The sequence below is a fragment of the Lemur catta genome, chromosome 2, assembly GCF_020740605.2.
Source record: "Lemur catta isolate mLemCat1 chromosome 2, mLemCat1.pri, whole genome shotgun sequence".
NCBI lineage: Eukaryota > Metazoa > Chordata > Mammalia > Primates > Lemuridae > Lemur > Lemur catta.
The window spans coordinates 111,169,070-111,194,705 of NC_059129.1; the positions used below are offsets into that span (position 1 = coordinate 111,169,070).

The window sequence follows — 25,636 nt, forward strand, 5'->3', positions numbered from 1 at the left end:
GACATGACAAAGTTAATAAAATAGTACACTTAAGAGAAGCTCTAAAGAATGAGGGGAAAAAAAATAGCTTCTTTAACCAAGAACTCAAAACACTATCTCCAAAATAATCTCTCTCAAAGACTCTTTATCTCACTTCCACTCAAATCTTTAGAAATCCACCCTCCTTGCACCCATCTCTACCCAGCTTTATCTTCTCTATCCCCTTACCTTCCCTTCCATTCCTTCTACTCCTTCTCTTGGCTTCAGGACAGGAACAATCACATTACGTGATATCCCTTCAAATTTCAGGAGCAAAAAGCAGATCTATAGTAGGTGAATTTAAACACTGGTCTAAAGAGTCAAGTTGAGGATATAATGAATGATTTTACTAACCATTGGGAAGATAGAAATTTGATGTAAAATTCAGGATTGTATTTGATACTTAATTGCCCTGTACTATCAAATATATAACAGCCATTTAACTGTGAACCCCTAAGACAGGGAAAAATAACATTAAATACAGTAAGATAAGAAAAACCAAGAAAGAATTTAAATAACTTAGCTGTCAAATCATTTTTTAAAATGACTTTCAGAGAGCAAGAAAAATGGCACTACATAAAGCCATTTAGAAGCCATTCCTTTAAAGGTAAGCTGGAATCAAATTGTTAAAAAAAATAAATAAATAAAAGGTTAAATATTTACACTGATAGCCCAAAACATTTAACCAGCCATGACTTTGCAATGCTCTCTTAACTTCCTCAGGTATCTCTATAAAAATCTGACAGAATACACATAAATTATTTGATACCGTAATGCTATGCTACCTACTGAAAATGTCACAAACATAAGAAAGAGACTAGAATTGTACAAATACAGTAGCCATTAACCACATGACTATTTAAATTTAAATTAGTTTCTCTGTCATCCTAGTCACATTTCAAGTTTTCCATAGTCACATGTGGCTAATGGCTACCCTGTTAGACAATGCAGAAATTCCCTCATTGAAGAAAATGTCATCAGACAGCACTAATGAGAAGTTAAAGAAAATGCATTTGCAGGGCATTCATGCTAAACATCCTGTCATGACTAAAGTCCTTACGCAAGAATCTCTTATAAAACAGAAAGACAAATCCATGGAGTGTTCTAAAGTTGACACCATAAACGCACAAAATGTGACCCTCACTTCTGAAAAGGAAATTGAAATAAATGGATCTTGCATCCATTTTTCCCAATGTTTCTTTTCAAAAGTGGGGCCAAGTTTATTTTAAAAAATAAATACACTATGAATAATCTTGTGATATTTTGCAAATTTTGAAAAGCTCTTTAGACAAAATGAGGGGATTTTTACATTTATTTTTTTATTTGTATATATCCATAGTGTACAAGTACAATTTTACTACATCGATACATTGCACTGTGGTAAAGTCAGAGCCGTCAGCACATACATCACTCAAGCAATGCACAAAATGAGGTTTCAGTTGAAATCTCTAGAATGTTTGACCCATTACATACATGAAAAAATATTTGACTAAGTTGATAAAATATTAAAGTGATTTATAATAAAGCAGTCCCATTTGCAGGCTAAAAATTGATTAAGGTATAGTCGACTTTTCAAACAACAGATTTTAAGATTTAATCTATAAGAAACATATTTGAAATACTTCCACTGGGGCCTCTGTGATAGAAACAGTGAGTTATTATCTGCACATAAACCATGGGGGAAAAATCATCCTGTTCTGTGTTTTTTCTTTCTTTATTCTAACAAGATCAGTCTATGCTCATATGGCAACAACAATTTTCATTTAAAATGGGAATGGGAGAGAAATGAGATGTGGAAAGACTTTATTTCAATTCATTTCTCCAAAAATTTTTAAGTACCCTTTTACCTCTACAAATAAATTCTCATCCTACTACTCAATATCACTATCTCCTGCTGCTCAATTCTCTTGATTCTCAACACAAAACAATTACTGTTCTCCTTCTTTCACTTTATGTTCTACTGCACTTACTCAAAAATCACAATCCCAGGAATCTTTCCTTCACCTGACTTCTAAGCTGAAGGTTCAACCTAATTACATAAACTATATTTATTGACCCACAGTTATACAACTTTTTAAGTATTTTAATAACTTTCATCTTTTTCATGCTATCAATTATTATTTATTAGATGTGATTTCTTTTTAATTCCTTTCAGTACCCTTAGACATTGTTCTAATCATACATGTAGATAATTTAGGTAATATATTTTACAGTATTAATCTATATTTGGTACAACTCAAACCAATTTTTACAAAAGTCATTCCTTTATTAACACCTGATCTGAATCAAATTACATAATACTTAAAAATACAGCATCTCTCAAACTAGCTTATTTATAGCAGCTCAATTTACTACGTACTTATATATTTCCTAATTGTTATCCTGATTGCATTTTAAGTCTCTATGTTTATCCTTTTATGTTTCATAGGATGGTAGTTTAGTTCACATGAAAGGCAATTGCTTCATTATTCGATATTAATTATCACCACTCAAATTTGCGTATTCAAGTTATTACATCATGTATCTTTTTGTGATATTATTTCTCAACATAAAAACAGAAGTACAGACTTACCAGAGACTTATATTTCTTTTCAAGAAGTCTTAGAACTGCAGTTCTGCTATAATATGCATGCTAAAATTAAGGGGAAAATGATATTTAACTTAATATTCAAGCTATGCCATTTAAATCTATTTTTCCTATATATTTCCAATAACATCATAAATCACACAATAACTTAGGTTTAAATTATTATAAATCAATGCCAAACAGGTTTTTCTATGTACATTTGGATTGGGAGTACAGCAATCACAAGAATGCAAATAATATCAAAAAACAGATCATTTAGTGACAAACCAGTAGGAAAAAAAAACATTCTATCCATCAATTGTGTCCCATTTCCATGATCAGCTACTTTAAAATCACCACCAAAAAAGCATACCTGACTACCAGTGTATAATAGTACCCAAAGAAAAGATACCCAAGTGGTCAAAAAAAAAAAAATCAGAACTCATACTGAAGAGGATACTGTACTGCCTGCATGTGCAGCAATCTCCCAAAGTTGAAATGCTCTGAAGGAACGGTATCCTAATCATTTTCTGCCAATCATATGTAAAAAATGATTCAAAGTGCCAAAAAAGCTTTAATTCTCTCCTTAAAGCTGAATATAGATGGAATTAAAACACATAAATATGCAGCATTGTACAAAAGCAGGGAAAACTATAAATATCATTTAGTTAAATTATGTAAGATAAAATTAGTTCAAAATATAGTTTCTTCATTTTATTTAATAACAATGAAAATATTAAACAGAATAGTACCCAGTTAAAAACTATCAAAATTCTGAGGAGTAAGTTTTTTAATTAAATGTTAATTAAATGGCATTTTGGTTAATTGGAGGTTAATCAAAACCCTGAATGTTTTAGCCCTTGTAGTTTAAAATGTTTTCAAAAACTATTAATCCTTTTTTCAGCTTATTAAAGAAAAATATGTTGATATACTATTAAACTATTTTTAATATTGACCTGAATGTTCTGAAAAGGAATCTCATAGTTCATCCCTTAGAACAGGTCAGCAAATTCTAGCCCTCAGACCAAATTCAGACTACCACCTGATTTTGTAACTAAAATTTCACCTGAACATAGTCAAGCCCAATCATTTACATGTTATCTATGGATGGTTTGGAGCTACGATGGTTGAGTTGAAAGCTGCAACAGAGACTACACAGCCTAAAATATTTACTATCTGGCTCTTTATATAAATTTGCCAACCCCATCCTTAGACAAAAATAGTATAGGAGTATATGATGAATTTTCATTAATACTAGAACACACTTGAGGATCTGATTTTTTAATAATTTTCTGCCTCATTATCTTAAGAATCAACTACTAGCAATAAAAATCTTAAGTGAAAAAAGTTAGTTACAAAGTTAGAATATGATTTCATTTTTATTAAAAAAAGATGACCTAAACAGATATATAAAGTATATATAATAAAAATATTAATACCTATATAAAACAAGATCTAAATAGTTATTATCCCTCTATTGCATAATTAGAAAAATTTAATATTTGAGCTTTTACATATTTTGCATATTTTTTCTGATAATGGTATAATTTGAGAATCAGGAAAAAATTTTAAAGTGTCAGATGTGAGGAACAAAGGGTTCATGTTAAGTTAATTTAATTAAATTCAGCAAACATTTATCAAACACATACTATATAGGCCAGGTAAGGGCTAAGTACTGGAGACAGACTTGTGTTCTGGTTAGTTTGCCATTTATCATACAGCTCAGATAGCAAAAAGGAAAAAGTGCCATCAGCTAGATAACATCCAAACTGTCCTGAGCAGTAAATGAATATGCCCCAGCTCTTCCCTCCCCCGCTGCAACAAATACAGTACCTAGGTGCCTACTACACAGATGAAGAGAGAAAAAGATGTGAACACAAAAGCCAGCTGTGTTGCTGCTACTGCTAAACACAGTCCTGGTCTTATTCAACAGTGGTTGAAGGAGGTAACAGTATAAAGATCTCTCTACTCTTAATACTAGCTTCAGTTCCAGAATAGTGGTGAGCTCCATAGGAAATTGCCAGATTCAGGCATTAAACACATCTCCCCAAACTTCAGGTTCAGGAGGGAGGCAAATGAAGAAATACTTTCAGACATATCTCCTAAGCCAAAGAAAAATGAGTATTGAATCCTTATGGTCTACCACATATGCTTAAAATTTTTGAAGCTTTTAACTAAAGAAAAATCAGATTTGGATAGGCCATTCAGCTTATTAAATAGATTCAAATGAATTCCCATTTAAAATTCTATTCAGTCTCTGTCACTTCCTAGGTAAACAATCTTGGGCAAGTTAACTTCTTCATGCCTCAATTACTACATAGAAAAAATGGATACCACCTACCTCATAAATTTTGTGAAGAATTAAATGAGTTAACACATGTAAAAGCAATTAGAACTTTTAGCACACATTAAACATTCAAACATTAGTTATTCTTTAAAATAATAATAGCAATGCACTGAAAGGTATAAAAACATTCTATTTTTACTTACCATCCACTTTTTGAACCACACAGCCTTGGTATCGACTAATGCAAAAAAGTAGATCGGATCTAAAATCTTTTGTGAGACATGATGACTTTGATTATGTTTAACTGATAACAAGGACAAAGTACTCTCCACAATTTCTTCCATATACCTTAAAGTTTGGAGAAAAAAAAGATTTTAGAAAAAAGCAAATGCTATTTTATATACACACACACACACACACACACACACACACACACACACACACATACTGTTGATGTGCATTATGTTTATGGAATGAAAAAGTGACATAATCTTCAGAAACAATTTTTTTATGTTTCAGTAAATGGCAGAGGTGGGATTCATACTCAATTTTTCTGCTTAAAAACTTACATTCTTTCTCCTTCAACACTGGATCTCCAAATTTAACTTTCCTTTTTAGACTCACAGATGCTCTTACAACCTTATTAAAAATTTTAGAGCTGAAAGGAAAAAGCTTAAAGAACATTTAAGGAACCTGTCCAAAGTAGCAAAGACCAACATGAGGCTACAACATTCTCTTTTACTTTGTTGTGATAATAGTATAAAATGGTACTTGTATGGAGCCATTCACTTAGCTAAGCACAAAACATGACAAGCTTAAAAAAAAACTAAAACTTTTATTAATCCTTTCCCAATAATATAAGTCAATTAAGACTGTCTATATTCTTTCACTTTGAAATGTATGTGGGGCAGCAACATTCCTTTATTTTATGTTGGCCTAAGTTAGGAGACTTACTTCTCTGTGTGACGAATCCAGAAAGATGGAGCCTCTTTCTGATACTCATTCAGAAGACGAACCTACAAAGCAGTATAAAACAGTTCTCACAAAATTAGAGTTCTTAAACATAAAACTACTTATATAAAAACAAAAGCATAGTTTAGCAAATGAATACCTTTTTAAGTAAGCGGATGACATTAGGATTAGTTATGTCTACACCAGCTGAAAGAGTAGGAATATGATTTTCTCTAGAAAGAAAGTATAACTCCAAATATTTTGCTGAAAAGAAAAGGTAAAAACACAAAACTTTTATATCATTCACTTATACTGCTTTCTGAAAAGTTATTTCTTTTCCATTTTTCTTAAGTATATACAAAAAAGAAAAAACACTTAAAATTATTTAATAAACATACCTAAGCTTGTATAAATTTCCTTGGTCATATGTAATGGTGAAAGTGTAAATGTCTGTGCATAGAATTTTAAAATCCGGTCCTATGGAAATGAGACAGAAGATCTGCATATAAGATTCTTACTAGAGGAGATGAAAGATTTTTCACATAGTAAAACCCCAGATAATAAACCCTTAAAAAATAAACCATTCAGAAACCTGAATAGGAGTTCACTTATTTTAAAAAGAGCACATTCTTATGTTGGTCAGCAAAAAATAAAATAGACCAAAATAGTGAATCTAATAACAGAAATATATTGTTGCAAAATCTGGTAATAGTAGGTGCTGATACTGGCCAGGAGGGGGCAGAGGGGTGGTTTGATAGAAGGTACAATGTAAAGGTGTCACATAAAGGAACAGTGTAGGCAGTACTAACTTTTAAAAAAACCACACATTTCCAAATCCAAGATTTGTCTTTTTAAATTGCTTTCATGAGTAGTTTCAGAAATTAGACATTTAGGATTCTTTCTAATAATTTTCTAATAAGTTTCTAATAACTCCCAAGAAAAATACATATATTTTTTAAAAATTACATTATTAAAACTCAAAGTGGAAACTATCACAAGGTAAATGAAACAAATGAGGTAACATGTAGTTATACCAGTGCCTGTCACTAGTAGGTACTTAAAAAATGGTAGCTATTATCATCTTAATTATACCAACTTTAATATTGTCATAAGATATTAAATCCTACTTGATATTAATCCTAATAGTGAAATCCAACTTTCCATTAAATAAAAACAAAGTTGCCTTAAATTTTCTAACTTGCAGAAAAAAATTAATAATCCTGCTTAAATCACTTAGCATAATCTGCTTACAAGAAATAGTTCCCCAAATGACTAAAATATCTTCTAAAAACCCCAAGAAATTCCTACTTGGACACAGGACATTAATTACTTTGGGAAGTCTATTTTTACAGTTGCAGTAATTGATAAATATCTGTCACACTTTTCAGCCACCATAGACTTCACTCAGTTACATGAGTCCTTTAGTGCAGGAGAAGAAACAGAATCAAACTCAAAAATAATTTGGATCAAGCACAAATTGAAAATGAAAAGAAATTCATGCCTTGTTTTCTACTTCAAAATGACTGATTCTATCACCATTTCTCTCCTATAACAATTGCTTCCAATTTTCCAATTTTATTAGCTTAATAAAACTGTCCTTTGCTACATAATAATCTATAACAGCTAAATAATGCAACTTACACTGACCCATTAGAAACATAGCTATTTTATAAAGTTATTAACATAATTTCTAAAATAAAAGAACTCTACTGAGCCACTATGTTGTCTTTGTTATGTAAGGTAAAAAATACAGGAAAATATACAATAGGATTTCTTGTTAGACAGCCTCGAAATGTTAAAGGGGACCCTAAAATATCTTTTATTCCCTTTAAGTTCTTGGATCACTGAGTTCATACAGAAGTCTACAATACCCTCTGGTGTTAATACGTTGAACTGCATCCAACTAGGAGATAAACACCTTCTTCCTCTTGTAAGAATAACAAATACTTGTTCTCAAACCATTTCTGTATACCAGTATAATTATATCTTCATTGATGGTAGTGTGTAATTTTTGAACAGACAAATGTATTGAAATATCTTATATTTTTCTATAACTATTTGTTTACTCTTTCTGTCCTCTACGGAAATCTAAGTTCCATGAGGGCAAAGACTTTTTTTTCTGTCTTGTTTCTAGTATGTTCCCCACATCTAAACTAGAATGATGCACACTGTAAGCATTCAACACATATTTATCGAACAAAAAGCAAAATGTAACTATTGTGCTAATGCCTTAAAGTCTGTACAAAACACTATTTCAATTTTAAAGCAAAAATTTTTTCACTGACATATCAATTAGGAAAAAAAAGACTCTTAAAAAATTAAAAAGCCCAATTTCTATTTTAAATGTGATGCTTGGATATAGTCAGATTTTTTTTCATTCACATCATACATACTATAGAATTATTTCCACTTGTTAATATAAGTTTAATTTTCATCATACAATAACTGTTCCTGAAAAGTCATATGCAAATCAACTTTTACAGAAATCATATCTGACTCCATAATTTTACAATTTTAGAAGTTTTCTTTATTTTCTTTATGATTCATCTCAAATTATTTTCTAAACTCTTTATAGATTTCTAGCTTCTCCCTGAAGCAGTTATCTCTAAACATTTAAATGTATGAGCAAAATCCTTATGAACCCTTTTGAATAAATCTTAATTCATCATTTTTAAGTTCAAATGCCATGTATCATGAATTCTTTTAAAATATTTTTAACTCAAAAACAATGACACAAATATTTGATATCCTTTTATAAGATAAAAGAAAATACACAAGGTAACAGTCTATTATTTGGCAATGAAATATGATATTGACCATACTTTGAATCTAATCATGAAATAGTAATTCCTTTTAAGAAAATTTGACAATCAGAAAGGTAAAACTTAAGTTTTGTAAATATATGAGCTACCATTTAAAAAACTATATTTTATTTCTAGAATCGTTAGAAGACAGAAATTATTTTTAAAATTTATATAACCATTTCCTTACACTAAACACAGGATCAGGATCTGAAAGAGACACTGTCAGTTTTTCACAGAGAGTGGTCCAGTTTTCACAGTTTAGGACATCAGATGGAGGAGCTGAAGATAACGTTTGCAAGGCTTCATATCTCACCTATAATTTTTTAACAAAGATTTTTATTAATACTCAGACACTAGAATAATACCAGTTCTCCAAAACAATATGTAACAAACTATTGAAAGGCAGAGTCTGGATAACTGTTATAAGGAGCCATTTATCGGATGCCCTTTTATAAAACAACTCTTGAGAACTCATTTTTAAACTAAGTGCCGAACAGAGAAAAAAAAATAGGTTGCTGTTTTGTGTACAGCAAAAATTAAAACACTAAATGTACTAGGAGATCCTAGGTCTCATGCTTAAATGGAATAGGAGGAAGAATGAAGGCAACATTTTCCAGTGGCCTTGTCCTACAGACATTCCCCATTCTAGTAGGTCCCCATAGGCAGTCCTATAGTTTGAAAGGTTTAATTTCAAAACATCATCCAGATATGCCCCTAGTGAAGCATTCCCATTTCAAGATATATGAACAATTCTCACAAAACAATTAGTTTGAACCTGCTTTTTCTGCTATATTTTCTAATCTTCTAACTACTGAGGTAGAAGAAAAAAGTCATTCAGCAGTGGGATACAAAATTGAATTTCTGTATTTTCATAGAAAGCTTACTTCTTAATCAGTCTTCTCAAAATCCAATCAGAATTCACTCAAAACAGTATGACCTGAGGGAAAGTAGTGAAGAATAGCTCTGCTCCAATGATGAACTGAGTAAAGCTTCTTCTTGCCCACTCAGTCTCCAACAAGTGAATAATAACACACTGATTCCACCTTGGTCCTCAAAATCTGGTAATTTCCCAAATGAAACAACTGAAACCTAGGGACTGAAAAGGTGAGGCACCAGAGGAGGTAACAGGAGCCAAGATCTCAACAACCACCTGACTCACACTCTGAATCAGGGTGCCAACTATAAGACGAAAAAGACAGGATATATTTGAAAATGCTTATATATTCATATGAAAGAACTCCTAAAATACAACTTTGTGATAGGCACTGGGGGGATATGGAGAGAGTTTTTGAAATTATGAGTTCATTTACAATGTTAAGTATCTTTTCCTTCTCAGTTCATTTTTAGGGCAAAAATCCCATTAAGAATTTACTACTTACAGAAGTAGAATAAAGGTTTCTGAATAAGTATATATTTCCAAATAATCCATTTAAACTGAAGACAATAGGATTTTTATCATATAAAAGTTAAATTTTAAATAGCTTTTAAAACGTATTATTTAATATGAACCCAGAAAATAAATCAGAAAGCAAAATGCTGAAAGGAAAAAATTATTGTTATGATTTTTTAGAAAATTTCATTGGGGAATTAAACTATTAATTTAATTTAAAATGAAAGTTTGAAAAAAATAATTTCAAAAATTGAGACCAAATGGTCTATCATATTTTCTATTTCAGACTGACTTTCAGATAAAATTAAGACTTCATTAACAGTAACTTGTACAATATTTTAAAAAAATAAACAGACATTTCAATACAACTGATCCTTTAAAAATACTTTTTCTAATAAATGAACAAATTTGTCAAAGTTGCTCATATGGGAGATATTGGTCAAAGTATACAAAATTTCAGTTAGATAGGTGGAATAAGTTCCAGAGATGTACAACCTGGTGACTATGTTAATAATAATGTATTGTATTCCTGAAAATTACTAAGAAAGTAGATTTTAAGTGTTCTCACCACAAAAATAATAAGTATATGAGGTAATGCATATGTTAATTAGTTCAAGTCAGCCATTCCTCATTGTATACATATTTCAAAACAAGTTGTACATGATAAATATATACAACTTTTATTCTTCTATTAGAAATATTTTTTTTTAAAGTTACTCACATTTTCTAGAAGCAGAAAAAGAATTAAAAATTTTTTCCTAAGAAATCACTAAAACATTGCATACAAAGAACAATGAAGAAACGGTTTTGAGGACAATTGCTCATAACTTTATCCCTTCAAAATTGAAGCTAGAAATAAAAATTTCCTCTTACAAACCATGACAATTCTCTAAGGAAAGCCTCCCTTACTCTGTGACCTTTCATTTCAAGACTGAGTTTACCAGGGATCTCAGTCTAGGATTGCCCATAATAACAAAGGCCTAACCTCAAGAGAAACAGCCCAGCTGCTACTGATTGTAATCCAATACATTATAAATACATGATAGCCAACTGAACTTGACAGCTACCCTTTTAACTTACCTCTTTAGGTTGCCCAGGATCCAACTGCTCTAAAATCAATTGTAATTTTCCTTGACAAAATTTGTAACTCTGTAACACAATTGACAAAGCATTCACTTATTTACAAGGCTTTTAGACGTATTGCTATAAATTACTTTTAATATAATTCCAAGCACACAACACATTCTGGACAAGAGAAGATAATCTATTTTGATTTGGCAGTGCTTGGGATTTTTGTTTCCCAAGACTTTTAAATGGGAACTGAACATCCCAGTAAAACAGTTTATCTTCATGTATATGAAACTGTTATTATTTGCTTAGCAATTGGAATGTGTGGAACATTATAAGACTCAAAAGACATAAAGCCAAAATATTATGTACCCAGAAATATGAGATTAATGAAAAAGAAAGATAAAACAAACAACAAAAACAATTTTATTTGTTTTTGTACCCTACAAATAGCTACAGTGGTGCTTCATCTTTTTTGTTCCCTTTCTTTCCTGTACTTTTCCTTAGCATTTCTTCATAGTTTTTTGGTGAAAAAATTCCAGAAGTAAAAACCTGCATCTAGAAAAAAGTTTATGGTAGGTAGGCCATAAGCCATTTTGGAAAAATAAAGATCTTTTTCCCACCAAAGGCAATTTAAATACGTATAATACCTAAAAAATCATCAAAAATAACAAAGATTACAAAAATAGCTGCCACTTACTGAATATTACTATGAAACAAGCCCATCTCAACTCACAATGACTCTGTTAAATTGAAAAATATGAGGTTAAATGACTGCTTCAAGTTACACAGCTATCAGAATTTACATTCTCATCCATATTAGAGACCCTCCTCTCTTCACTATGCTCTTTCCTGAGGTGTTCTCATCCAGTTCCTTGACTTTAGATATATCATGATGACACATAAATTTATTCAGTCACTTGATCTCTAGAGTTATATATCTAATTAACCTCTCAACATTCCATTTGGATGTCTAACGGGCATCTCAAACTTAACAAGTCCAAAATAGAATTCCTGATTTTTTTTTCTTAAATTCCAAATCTGCTCCTCTCTCAGACTTTTATTTTGGTAAAGGGCACCATGATCCATTCAGGTTGAGTTAGGTCAAAAATAGAAGTCAATCTTGACTCCTCATTTTCTCTCATTTCCTATATTCAGTCCATCATTAAGTCCTGCAAGACAATCCCCAAGTTTCAAATATATTAAATCCAACTACCCATTACTACTTCCCTGGTAAAACCATAGTCCAAGGCCCCATACCCTGTAATCTGGACTACTTCAATTGACCTTATCTGGTCTTTCTGCTTCCACTCTTATCTCAACTTGCCCCACTATCCATTCTCGAATATCAGTCAAAGCTTCTCAAAGTTAAAAATCATATCCCATCACCCCCTTACAGAAGCCCTCAAAAGACTTCCCACTTTACTCAGTTTCTCTTTCCCTCTCTCTCTCTCTCTCATATATATGCTCCAGGTAGACTGCCTTCTTTCCAACCCTGGAAGATGTCATGCTCACTCTAGCCTAAGAACGTTTGCCATAGCCTTTCCTCCAGCTGGCAGTGCTCCTACTCCAGAGTTTTGCATGGCTGCCTTCTTACCACTACTTAAAACTCAGCTCAAAAGCCTCTGCACAGATAACTCACACTGTGTTATCCCTAACACTAACCTTTCTACCAAGTGAATCCTGCATTTTGAACTTCTTGTTATACCAGTGGCATACCTTATTGGCATCTCAAACTCAGTATGACTAAAAAAACTGAACTTACCATATTATTCCCCACACCTAACCTTCCACTCCAATCCCAGGCACGGTTTATGACACCATCAGCCTCTAGCCATCTTGGCTTGAAACCATAGCTAGACCTTTGACTCTACTGCCATTTGTGCCACCCCCTCCAAAACACTGTCAATAGTTAAGTTTAATGATTCTACCTCTGTAATAATTCTCATGTCAGTCCATTCCTATTTATTCCTACCAAGCTTCTTAAGTTTGGATCCTCATTACTTCTTACTTCAACTACCCTATAAGGTAGGCTTTATCTCCACTACACACATAAGAAAACTTAAGTATAGAGAGGTTAAGAAACCAAGGTCTAAGTTCACCAATGGCAGAACCAGAGGTTATTTCAGCTGGTTTGTCTCAAGATTCAGAATAAATTAGCTTCATGTAAAATGGCAGTTTCAAACTGCAGCACATCTAAAACTTTTTAAATTTTGCACTCATCTTTCATTAAACTGTAAAGAACAAAGTTACTATTTCAAAATAAAAACATAAGGTTTTAAAAACATTTTCAAATGCTAATTTTTTCTTAATTTCCTAGATGTTTTAATTGTTTTGACTTAAAAAATCTTTAGCACTTTTCTGTAAAAGTTCTACATTGAGAATAACAAAAATCTATTACTATTTTAAAGTATGAAGAAACCAAGTGTTCATAAAGAAGAATATTAGCACTGTTAATCAAAGAAATTACTAGTTTTCTGACATTCTTTCCTCAAGGGAGTACTACTAAAACAAGCAAGCAAAAATAACCACACACCAGTCCTGATGCTTCTCCCAAACAATCCACCTGTCTCAGTCCTAACTCTAGGTAGCTACAATATCAACACTACTATGTTCAGTTTTTGAAATCTCAGCCACTTTTCCCTTTCACTTCTACATTTTTAAGATTTTATGACCCTTTTTATGCTTATAAAACAAATAATAAGAAGAATTAAAATCCTTTCAACCGGTGGTAGCCAAAGATGGAGGAACTTGTGATGTGTAGATTAGGATGTAGCTAATCCTATGTTCTGGCTGATGTTGCTGAAAAAGAGATGAGGGTCTTAGAATCCCTCAGCGTAGCATAAAATCCTCAAAAGCAGAATTTCTCACCAAAAAGAGCATTGTAGAGCTTTGAAGATTTAAGGAGAGGCCAGAAAATGGGCTGAATTTAAGATACTCTGATTAAGATTTGAAGAGTAATGGCAAGACATAAATTAGGGTACTTGAAAGCACGGACTCGGAAAGACAAGGCAAAGGACATGCATCCAATAAAGGAAAAAAAGCTACTTGAGAAAAATTCTTACCAGAATAATTCAAAGCCTAGCAACAAGATGGAGCTCAGACTATTTCCAGGAAAAGAAGAATACATTTCCTTGATTCTTCCAGCTTCCAGAGGCTGCCTGCATTCCTTGGCTTTGATCACCCACTTCCACCTTTGAAGCCAGAGATCAATCACATCACTCCGACCTCTATGTCAGAGTGCACAGCACTTTCTCTGACCCTCCTGAGTATCTCTTAAACAGAACCTTGTGATTACACTGGGCTAACTTGGATAACTCAGGATAATCTCCCCCATCTGAATACCCTTAACTTAATCACATCAGCAAAGTCCCTTTTGCCATTTAAGATAGCATATTCACAGGTTCTGGGGATTAGGACATGGACATCTTTGAGATGGCCACTATTAGGCCTACCCCAGGTATCAAAGGATAAGTTTCAAAGACAGCTGGCTTGGAAAGCAAAAAAAAAAAAAAAATAGTAAATGCTTTAAGCACCTTCATGTTATAGAAGAATAATAGGTGACTGTTATCCTAAACTCACCTCCACATAAAGTGTACACTCAGGGGTAGTTTCCTTGGAATGTAATAAAATAGCTGGCACACTACACAACAGCATAGTATCTGTGCTGTAATACACTGAATACTGTGGGAGAAGAGGAAGACAGAAAAACTACAAGAGAAAAGGATATGAATTCTGACAGCTTAATGGATATTGGATATAATCCTCTAATTCCCTAGCAGTAGAAAATGACCCAGCAAAGCTCAGTTAGAAACCATACAAGATCACAGCTAAGAAATTTTCCCTTTGAGTGTGTCTCTGAATGGCATCTGTCTCAGCATACCCTTTTGAAAGCTAACATGTACAGAGCAGCAACTGTTCTAGCACTGTGCTAAGCACTGTTCTAAGCACCTGGCCTACATTAATTTAGTTAGTCTTCTCAACAGCCCTATGGTAAGTGGTATTATCATCCCCTATTCTTACTTTACAAATGAGAAACACTACAGCATAGAAAAGTTAAAGTCCTATAGCTAGTAAGTGGTGGAACCACAATTTGTACCCAAGCAGTCTCCAGGTAGTATGGCAAAGAGCAAAGAGAATAGGCTCTGGAGGAAGAGAGGCCAGGCCTAAATTCAAGTTCCACCCATAACTAGCAATTCAAGCTTAGGAAAATTACTCAACTATTATTATATGTGTCAATTTTGTCTGTGAAGTGGACTAGTAACACCTATAGTAAATATAAAGCTAAGCACAGGGACCAGTATATGGCAGCAATTTCAACAGCAGATAGCTAGTATTATTACTTCTATCTTTCCATCATTATTTTGCAGAGACTTTTTCCAGGTTTAATCACAATACCAAATCCTTTCATTGCTCTGCTCATAACTACATTAAAAGCCACTATCTCTCCTTTATTCTTTAATATTCACAACTTACACTAATAGTCTTCTGTTTTTCAATAATGGATCAGAAATCCACATATAATCAGGTTGCAGTTTTTTAAATAACAATGAATTAAACTCTATTCACAAAATGCAAGTATTTTACTAGTATCAAATCAGCAGCATCAATGTTGTTTACTCAATGTCATTCATAGAAAAATGTAGGCAGATTTTTTTTTAAGCACAAAGTAACTTAATTTTGAAGGCATAAATAAGAATGTCTCTATTTAATGGAAGAAATGACTGATACATTTTGAGACCTTTTCAATCCGGAACATATTAATCCAGCCTCTCTATAATCAGTTAAATGACAGTCTTTTCACTAAGCAAAAGTATACCCAAATATCGTAGAACTTGGCTACATTTAAAGAACTTTCAGGATAGTTCTGGCATTCACATGCTTTTTTCCAAAAGACCAGGAATTCCCATGCCTTCTTGATGGGCAGAGTTTACTTTTAACCCAATTAGTCACTTCTAAATCAAAGTCATAGTCATAGGGAAGACACTTGAAAATTTAGATATACACTGTGGATATCCCAAAAGAAGCCATAGAAACTTAAAGCATGATTCCTTCTCAAGAATCAAAACGAAACAAAATAAACAAGAATAGCTTCTGAAATTATGGTCCCATTTCAACCAAAGCTTTAAATTTCTTCAAAAATCTATGATCTAATGACTAAAAATAATTTAGTATTTGGGAATTAGCAGTAACCTCAAGTTCCAGTTACTCAATAAATCCCATTTATTATAGATCTGAATACTTGTACTTCTTAACAACAAATTAACAATGTTCCAATTTTTTCTTGTATTTCAATTTCAATGTATGCAGGTGGTTCATAAAATAAGTAAGAGCCAGAAGTTTGAGGTTGCAGTGAGCTCTGATGATGTCACTGCATTCTAGCCGGGGCAACAGAGCAAGACTGTCTCAAAAAAAAAATAATAAGGATTAATTGGGAATAAGATGTTTTAACTGAAGTTACACAGATTTGGTTCAACACTTACTATTTTTTTTAAATTCCAAAATACATTAATTTCTTTATCTCATTAAGAATTGTCTCAGATATAATGTAATTATTCACTGAATATATAATTCTGTAAGATGTTATTTCATGGAGTTTTTATTGTTTATTTTTCTTCTGAATCTTAAAAGGCAGAAAAAATATGGCTAAGAAAATTTATAAAAGCTAGTGATTATTAAACACCATTTCAAAACATAAATGCAAAAGTAAACAACACACCTGATTGAATGATGAATCACTATCAGAGCAATTGTCTGTGCAGTAACTACTGCTTTTCTCCTTTTGTATTTTTTTCTGCCTCTCTTGACTTCGTATCTCATCTTCCTCAAACCTGTTAATCATAGAGTCCACCACAACAATCATAGTGCTCTTCAGGGAATGCATCATTTCTTTGTACCTTTAAATTCAAAATAGTCTTAATAAGAGAAAAACTACTAGAAGAAATTAAAAGAGCCAATTACGTTAAATTATCTGATTACTTTTTCTATAAGAAAGAAAGCTCCTTTAAGAACACAATGCTAAAGAGAAAACACAAAGTCAATTTTTCTTAAAGAAAAATATTACAACAGAATTAACAAGATAGAAATATATATATATATATGTGTTGATAGGGAATCCAGAAAGTTTGTTATTTTCTGGGTTTTTTCATGGTTACATGGACCAAGTCAGTATAATCTTTAAAATCTAAGGCAAGATGTTCCAATTGTATAGGTTTCAGTTGCTAGCAGCAAAGTCAACTGTTAGTATTATAATCCCAAGCTATTTTATACTTCACTTTAATCCCTTGTTTTATTTTTATCTCTCTTTATACTTCCTTCCTCTATTTTCTTTCCTTTCCTTCTCTCTTGCCTGTACTTTATTATCTATAGGTACCCATAGCCACAACTGAGACCTGCTTTGTACATGCAAGATCTAAAAGTTAAGCTCTCAGTGGGTCCTTACAAACAAGAGGCTAGAGAATCCATTATCAGAATGTTAGGAAAGGGATTCCTGAAATTGGTAAGAGTTTGAACTGGATAACATCTAAAAATCCCTTTTGGTTCTATAAGTCTAAAAATCTCCAAAATAACTTGTAACAAATTTCTCCATTTTTAAGTTCACTTCTCAAGTATCCATATAAATACTCGATTGAGATCCCCAAAAGCTCTAAGAATAGAATTTTAGAGCTAGAAAGAACCATAAATATAATGTAATGCAGTTCTTTACGAATGAGGAATACATGACCTGGACCACTGAAATTTCTATATTTAAAACAGAAAAGGCATAAAGATTTTTAAAACATAATGAATGAGTACTAAATTTGGAATCAGAAAATCTGAATTGGAATCCTAACTACTCTACCCACCAGCTCTGTCATAATAAATAACTTTCAATTACCACAACTATAAAATGAGATATACATGCTGGGCACAGTGACTCACGCCTATTATCCCAGATACTTGGGAGGCTGTGGCGGGAGGATCACTTGAGCCCAGGAGTTTGAGGCTGCAGTAAGCTATGATTGTGCCACTGTACTCCAGCCTGAGCAACAGAACGAGATCTTGTCTCTTAAAAAAATTGTTAAAAAACAGTGTCATGTTGTCTCACTGCTCAGTCACCTAAGTGGCTCCCTAATGTCCATGGTATCCACTCAGCTTCCATTCAGCTGGCCAATTTTCAGCCTTATGACCTCTGTGGTCAAAAGACATGGTTTTTAAAGCACTAAATCAAGCAGAAGCTATATTGTTCCCCATCTTCCATCAGGCCAGAAAAGTAGACAAGCAATTAACAATATATACGGAGAACACTGTTAGAGAGTTAAAGGTCAGAGCTGTTATGAACACAATTCCTGCCTTAGGAATTTATAGTGGAAATCAAGGGGTCAGAATAGAAGTAACCGTAAAAAGAATACTACAGGAATTCTTACAGGGAAACACAGACTCACAAGGCAGCTAACAAAAAAACAGGCTCCTCACTGATGTCCAGTATCAAACAATTGTACTACTCTAGACAAGCCACTTAATTGTCTATAAAATTAGGGGCTTAGAACAAATTATTTCTATGGCATTTTCTAGCATCGACATCCTAAATTTCTGGAGAGTTAAAATTAATTTAATAAAAACTGAGTTCATAAATAGCTAACTTACCTCTGTTAGCCTTCCACAACTACTATCAGACTAGGTTGAAGGGCCTTTGTAAGAGAGTTTGTTAATTGCCTCCAGTAAGCCCTCCCTGAAGTTTTTACTATGGTACATGGTTATCAATCAAGTATCAAATGTCCCAATCTTTGTTGCAGATAGATGTGGGCACATGACTGTGTTTCAGCCAATGGAAAGGGAGTGAAAAAAGAATTTTGCCCTTCATTCTCTCTTCCCTTGGCCAGGTTGAAACACAGTTGTATAGTTAGTATGGTTGTTTCAAACTCACAGATTAAAGTCAGATGAAGGCAATCCCCTGTGCCCTGGGTTGGCAAAATATATCCTATGGACCTAATAAATGGACCTATCACCTGTTTCTATAAATAAATTTTTACTGGAACACATGCACGTCGTTTCATTTATGTATCATCCATGGCTGTTTTCATACTAAAACAGTTGCCAAAGCCTAAAATATTTATTATACAACCTTTTACAGAAAAACATTTGCAAGCCCCTGACCAAGGATATATATGATGGATACCAAATTAGGGGGAAACTGGGTCCATGGATGAACTCATTGAGTAGATCCACCTACCCACCCTGTATTCATGTATTTCTAAACTGTTATATAAAAGAGAAAAAAAAAATGACTTCTTTGAGGTACTGTATTTTGGTGTCATTTTGTTATAGCTGTTTAATGCATATCTAATATATCCCACCTATATATTTTCATGTGGCCTTTTGCATATATCATGTCACTTACCATACTGTATTAAAACTATCTATTTCAAGTTTCTATTTCAGCATAATATCAAATTCTCCATTATGCTATAGATTATTGGAGGGTAGAAAACATCTTACTCATCTTTACAGCCCTAAGATCTAATACCTAATATATAGTAGTTATTCATTAAATGTGTTATGATATGACTGATAAAATGATTTATTGCTAAAGCCAGAATTATTTCAAACATCTGTAACATAAAATTGGTTATATTGGCAAGAGACACTTTCATTACTTCATTCAACAAATACCGATTAAGCGTCTAAGATATATCAGGCATTTTCTAGACATTAGGATACAGAAATAGAAAAAATGATAAAATTATTTATTAATATATTTGTATAGTTTACATTCATTCTAGCAAGAAAACATTGAAAACAAGTAGAAAATAAGCAAACATATATTATCCTTATTAATCAGTGGCAAAGGATCTAAGAAGAAAAATAAAGCAAGGTAAGAAACAGAAAGAAAGTAACAGGGAAAAGTTATTATTTTATGCACAGAGGTCAGGGAAGGCCTCTTTGATAAGAAGACATTAAATTAAGACCCAAAAAAGTGAAGGAGCAAGTCACACAAATATTTAGGAAAAGGGCATTCTAGGTAGCAGAAGCAACATGAGTACAAATCCCTCAGGGAAGGCCTTGCTTGTTTAGGAAAGAGCAAGCAAGATCAATGTGGCTGGAGCAGTATGATGGGGAATATGGTAAGAAATGAGGCAGAAGGGGGAGCAGAAGGTTCACAGTGGGCCTTGTTGGCTACAAAAGGAACTTTGGATTTTACTAGGAGTGAGATGGGAAGCCTTTGGAGAGTTTTGAGTAGAAGAGTGTTATGATCTGACTCATTGTTTTAAAGAATCATTCTGCCTGCTATGAGGGAAACAGACTGGTGGGGGCATGAATTAGGGATGCCATCAAGAAGTCTTATGGAAAGAAAAATTACTTTAAACTATTATTGTGGACATACTCACTCTTTAGATTCCTGAGTTCTTTTAGTAACATGCTGTACAACTGTGTCATAGCCAGATTCCTCAACCTGATTCTGATCAGATATGCATTTTTCCATTTCTTCTTCAATCATAGCCCCCAACGTATTACATATACGCTGTCTAAGGTATTTCACAAATTCATAGCTGAAACAAATATTTAAAAAATAAATGTAGTAAATGTCATGAGCTTACTTACTAACCATATCCAGAAAAAAAAACGTGAGCACAGAAAGATTTGTAACATATCTAAGATTTCTTACCTTAAACTAGGATTAAATGAGTCATTCATCACAAATCCTCAAGCTAATCTACAGTTTTGCTTTGCCTTTTTATTTTTCTAAGACACATGGAAAATATCATCATTTAAAGATTACCATGGTGGGAAAAAGCAAATTTCAGGGGCAGCCCAAACTCTAGTGAGTTAGAAGTTTCTTCACATTTCTTTTTTATATTCCCATCTTCAAATATGTGATGTTGAAGGGTAGGGAAATCAGTTGTTAAAGATTTTCATAGTTATTCAAGCTGATGAGGAAAACCAGACTAAAATACAGTAATTATGAAAAAATAAATAGGAAAAAGTTAAGCTCTATCATAAGAGTTTGCTGTACATTTTGAAAGCGGTAACTTACCTAAATTCTATCTAAACAGTTCTTGTCTGTGACTAGCATTATTAGCAAATTTAAGATACATTTTGCATTGGCATTTAAAGCCCTTTTAGATTCCAATTTATCTTACCAGATTTATGTCCTATTACTACCACATACATGCCCAACTCCCCATGTTTTCTATTCCAAATATCTTTGATAATGTTATGGTATCCATTTAGTGTGTTTTACTACCACTCCTTCAGCTACATTATCTCCTACAACCTAAAATGCTACCTTCTGATAAAGTCTTTCCTGATAATGTTCTTTCTCCTCTAAGCTCCAAAGGTACTTTGTCGCTCTCTATCAGCTCTCAAAATATTCTGCCTTATATGTGGTTACACAACTTTAAACATCCTCTGCTTGGTTCCTGACCACCTCTAAACTCAGATTTTTATATGATTTATATACTTGACAATAGGATAAATCCACTTGTCTGTGTATCATCTGCAATTCCTCGTACATAGCAGACACTTTATAAATACTTGGTTGGATTGAAATTAAGCACTGGGGAAGGGTTTATCTCTTCATTCTCTACATCAGTTGCTGCCAGTTTGAATTGTTTATTCTTTCTAAATATTTGTTCTAGTGGTTAGTTCCTTGTTCATTTAATGCCTATTAACAAATCTCAGATAACATTACACTATAATTACCCCCATACATGGCATCTTATTCTTCCTATATTCCCCTGTAAGAAAAAAAAAGAGAAGAGAAAAAAGGAAAGTGTAAAGTAAAAACAAATCTCCTCTTTCCAACTACCCACCAAATTTTTTGGCACTAACATTATATTTCAAGACTTCCAAACCTGCCACCATAGAATGCTCTTTAATGTCTCCATCTTCTGCACCCTATGCCCACCCACTCGATCATATCCATACAGTCACCAACACTTGTTAATGTTTCCTGCATATCCTTTGATTTCATCACTTCATTTTTTTCTATTTCTATCAATCAGTACAAAACCACATCACCTTACACAGAGATTATTGCAGCAGCCTTCTTGTCTTTTCACTTTTACTCTTTTCCCTCTCATATTCATCCTGAATACGGCAACCATATTGGTCCTAAAAATCACTGACTTCATTATTTCACTCAGAGGTGGAGCCATTTTACTCATACCAATGCATGCACATAATGCCTCAATAAATATCTGTGGAATTCAAAACTAGTTATTGGATGCCCATTATCTTTCATGATCAAATACAGCTTCCTTGGCCTGGAATTTAAATACCTAGTCAATCAAATGCCTTTACCAGGGTATCTCCACTGAAATGAGGCCACATTCAATATTCTCAACAAACCAACAAACATGCTGATTTGCATATAATCAAGTAAGAAAATAACTTATAAGTGACTATCATCTAGACTCTGTGCTAAGCACTTTATTAATATTATTTTATTTACCATATGATAGGTAAAATAGATGCAGACACAGATTCAAAAATTAAAGAGCCTTGTCAAATTCACAAGCTACTAATTCATTCACCTTACTCCAAAGCCCATTTAATTCCATAATCCCACCTTCTCCCAAAGATGTAAAAATTCCAGAAATGTTTAAATAACAAGATATTTTACAGTGGTAAATTAAGAGTGGGAAGAGAAATAAATAAATGTAATACTTATATTTTTATCAATTTGTATATAACTTAAATTTCTTTCATTTGGGAAAGAAAATTTATTATGTTTTTCTCAAAATTGTAATTGGCATATTAAATTTAAAGTATAATTTACTTAAAAATTGAATTTATTCATTAAATTTACTTAAAATGTTTAATATTTATACTCAATGTTTTCATCATTGCCTTATATTATTATATCTTCCTATATATAAGCAAACTTCCCATCCATATTAAACATTACCTTATTTTTTATTTATGTATGTCTAATTTTTTTTTTTTGAGACAGAGTCTCGCTCTATTGCCCAGGCTAGAGTGCCATGGCATCAGTCTAGCTCACAGCAGCCTCAAACTCCTAGGCTTAAGCGATCCTACTGCCTCAGCCTCCAGAGTAGCTGAGACTACAGGTGTGCGCCACCATGCCCCGCTAATTTTTTCTATATATATTTTTAGTTGTCCAGATAATTTCTTTCTATTTTTAGTAGAGACAAGGTCTCGCTCTTGCTCAGGGTCTCGAAATCCTGACCTCAAGTGATCCTCCTGCCTCAGCCTCCCAGAGTGCTAGGATTACAGGTGTGAGCCACCACGCCCAGCCTATGTATGCCTAATTATAAACCAAATCTTTGCACATTCTATATAAAACAGTGAAAACTTACACAGGCAAGAAAACAAATTCAAAAATTAAGGCTTCAAGAGAATCCTTTAAAGATGTTCTTAATTTTGTAATATTTGACAATCCCCACACTGCCTTCACAAAAATACAGCTGGCTCTGAGAAAGAGTTGGCAGATATGCATGATGAGATCTCAGGTGCCAAAAACGGTGTATGTTCTCCACCACAACATCCCTGCACAACCAGGAACCCTCTTAATCAAGAATCAAATTATCTGAAATTTCAATACCATAAAAGTATCATTGCTTTCTTTGAAATGACTTTAAAAATGAAAAAGATCCTAAAATAATCCTTTCAACCCAACCACTATGACCTTGCATCCAGCCTCTCATAACTGGGAAAAGGGAGGAAAAAAAGTAAATGTGAAAGAAAGTACAGAGAGAGGAGTTTGGAGGTCTCTAAACATTATCAGGACCCTCTTCACAATCCTGGCCAAAGTCAGTCAATCACTGACACAAGTTTTCCTCCACATCTGAAATGTTTAGTGGCAAATGAAAGATGGGGCTAGCCTGAGTTATTCCTGAAATTAAAGGAAGAGCCTTCCTGAAGATTCTACATCCCACTATCAATACCTACTATGCAAATGCAGAATTATCTTTGTTCCTTAGTTTTATCAGCCCTATCTCTGCCCCAAACATCAGCCAATTAGGAAAAATGAATATTTAACTGAGAAATATAACTTTTCTGTGTGCTTTCTTTATGAAGCCCAACTTATAAGCAACACAAATGGTATTTCCATAACTGAGGCAATGAGAAAATACAATACAAGCCCACTTACAAAATTTATTCAATAAAAGTGAAGAGAATGCCATTCTAAAATAAAAGACATCAAAAAAAAAAACCCCACCATTTAGTATAAGCTGTAAGTAGCAAATACGCTGGAAAAATTTTGAGAACTTGAATAACCACATGCTTTTTTCTAGTGACATCATTTTTACCTATGACCAAAGAAATATCTCCTAGAAAACTCAAAGTGCTTCAAGGTTTGGGTTCATCTTCCAAATTAAATGAACCCAAGGACCCCAAGATTAAATATTAAGAGGTTACTGCTCTTCTCAAAAGAATCTTCTATGAAAATCTCCAGGGATGGTAAGGCCCTGAGAACTTTCAATCCCAAATTAATGAACAAAATCATTTCTTCAAGTGGGCCCTTCTATTCTTTAAGTAAGAGTAACAACCCAAGACTTCAAATTCTCATCCAACAATTCATTTTGTGTTGGTTCTTTTTCCATCTGAATTCATGGTAGTACCCCATAAAATCCTAAGTAAAGCTGTTCTTCCATAATGGTGCCCCAGGATAGAAAATTGTTTCTGTGGCTTGTAGAAATAATTTATAAAACTAAGTACTATGTTGCCTGCATTGTAACCATGATAGTATTGGTGCCATCCACTAGTTCTTATGAAATCTACATCTAATCCAAAAAATTGATGGTAACTATAGATTTTTATCAAATATTCCCATTGTATCATTTTTAGAAATTAATCTGGGGGTAGAACAATATTCTACTTATGTTCTCTAAAAGTAAAACCTCTGGATACCGCAAAGAGACTTTCAAAAGGTCAAATTCAGACACTACAAAAGGTAGACAAAGGTGAAGCAAACCATGTGTAAAAGTGAAAAGGATAGAAGCTTTAGTGAACTGAAGAGGACACGCCCCAGCTAAAGGGAAAGCTTCCACATGGCTCTAGTCACTTGTTGTCGTGAAGGAATATGAGCCTGGTGTTAATCTTTCAATGTTTTAAGAAAAGCTAGAAAATAGATTTTTATGTGCTATCTCTCAAATCTTAAATGTTGCTTTTAGTCTTTTTTTTTAAACATAGCCAAAGAAAATACATCCACAGACCAAATATGGCCTGCAGGATGCCAGTTTGACCTTTCAACACCTTCTCTCCCCAAGCATTACAAAACTCTGACTACTGAAGATATATATTGGTGAATCTCTTACGTTTAAAATTTCTATTTAAGAAATATAAAACCTCCCTCAAAAATCTATATAATGCTTAATAACTTATTTTAGAATATCCTTCCTAGGTTTAATTTAAATCAATTCTGCTATAATTTAGGCCCTTTCCTTTCAGATCTTTTAGCAGGTTGTTCTGTTAACATTTTCAGACTTCACATATTATAGTTGTGCTAGAAAGACCAAAACTATCATGTAATAAGAATAATATAACTTTTACTGTCATGTTAAATAAAACTTCCATTTATTTCTATTTTAATTGAAGCCTATTAA

The 25,636-nt window shown here is 33.0% G+C and overlaps 1 protein-coding gene across 3 annotated transcripts in view; it reads right to left on the reverse strand.

The window, feature by feature from the left end:
• TBC1D32 (TBC1 domain family member 32) overlaps nt 1-25,636 on the reverse strand; it is a 184,350-nt gene that overhangs the window by 153,605 nt on the left and 5,109 nt on the right. The window contains exons 3-11 of one of the 3 annotated variants that reach the window (XM_045544274.1): nt 20,453-20,614; nt 16,804-16,981; nt 11,097-11,165; nt 8,814-8,939; nt 6,221-6,299; nt 5,983-6,086; nt 5,826-5,887; nt 5,075-5,219; nt 2,591-2,650 (exon numbers count right to left, since the gene is read on the reverse strand). In XM_045544274.1, coding sequence (XP_045400230.1) covers nt 2,591-2,650; nt 5,075-5,219; nt 5,826-5,887; nt 5,983-6,086; nt 6,221-6,299; nt 8,814-8,939; nt 11,097-11,165; nt 16,804-16,981; nt 20,453-20,614 — 985 coding nt within the window. The remainder of the gene's footprint in view (nt 1-2,590; nt 2,651-5,074; nt 5,220-5,825; nt 5,888-5,982; nt 6,087-6,220; nt 6,300-8,813; nt 8,940-11,096; nt 11,166-16,803; nt 16,982-20,452; nt 20,615-25,636) is intronic. The other 2 variants (XM_045544276.1, XM_045544275.1) reach the window with 2 other exon arrangements.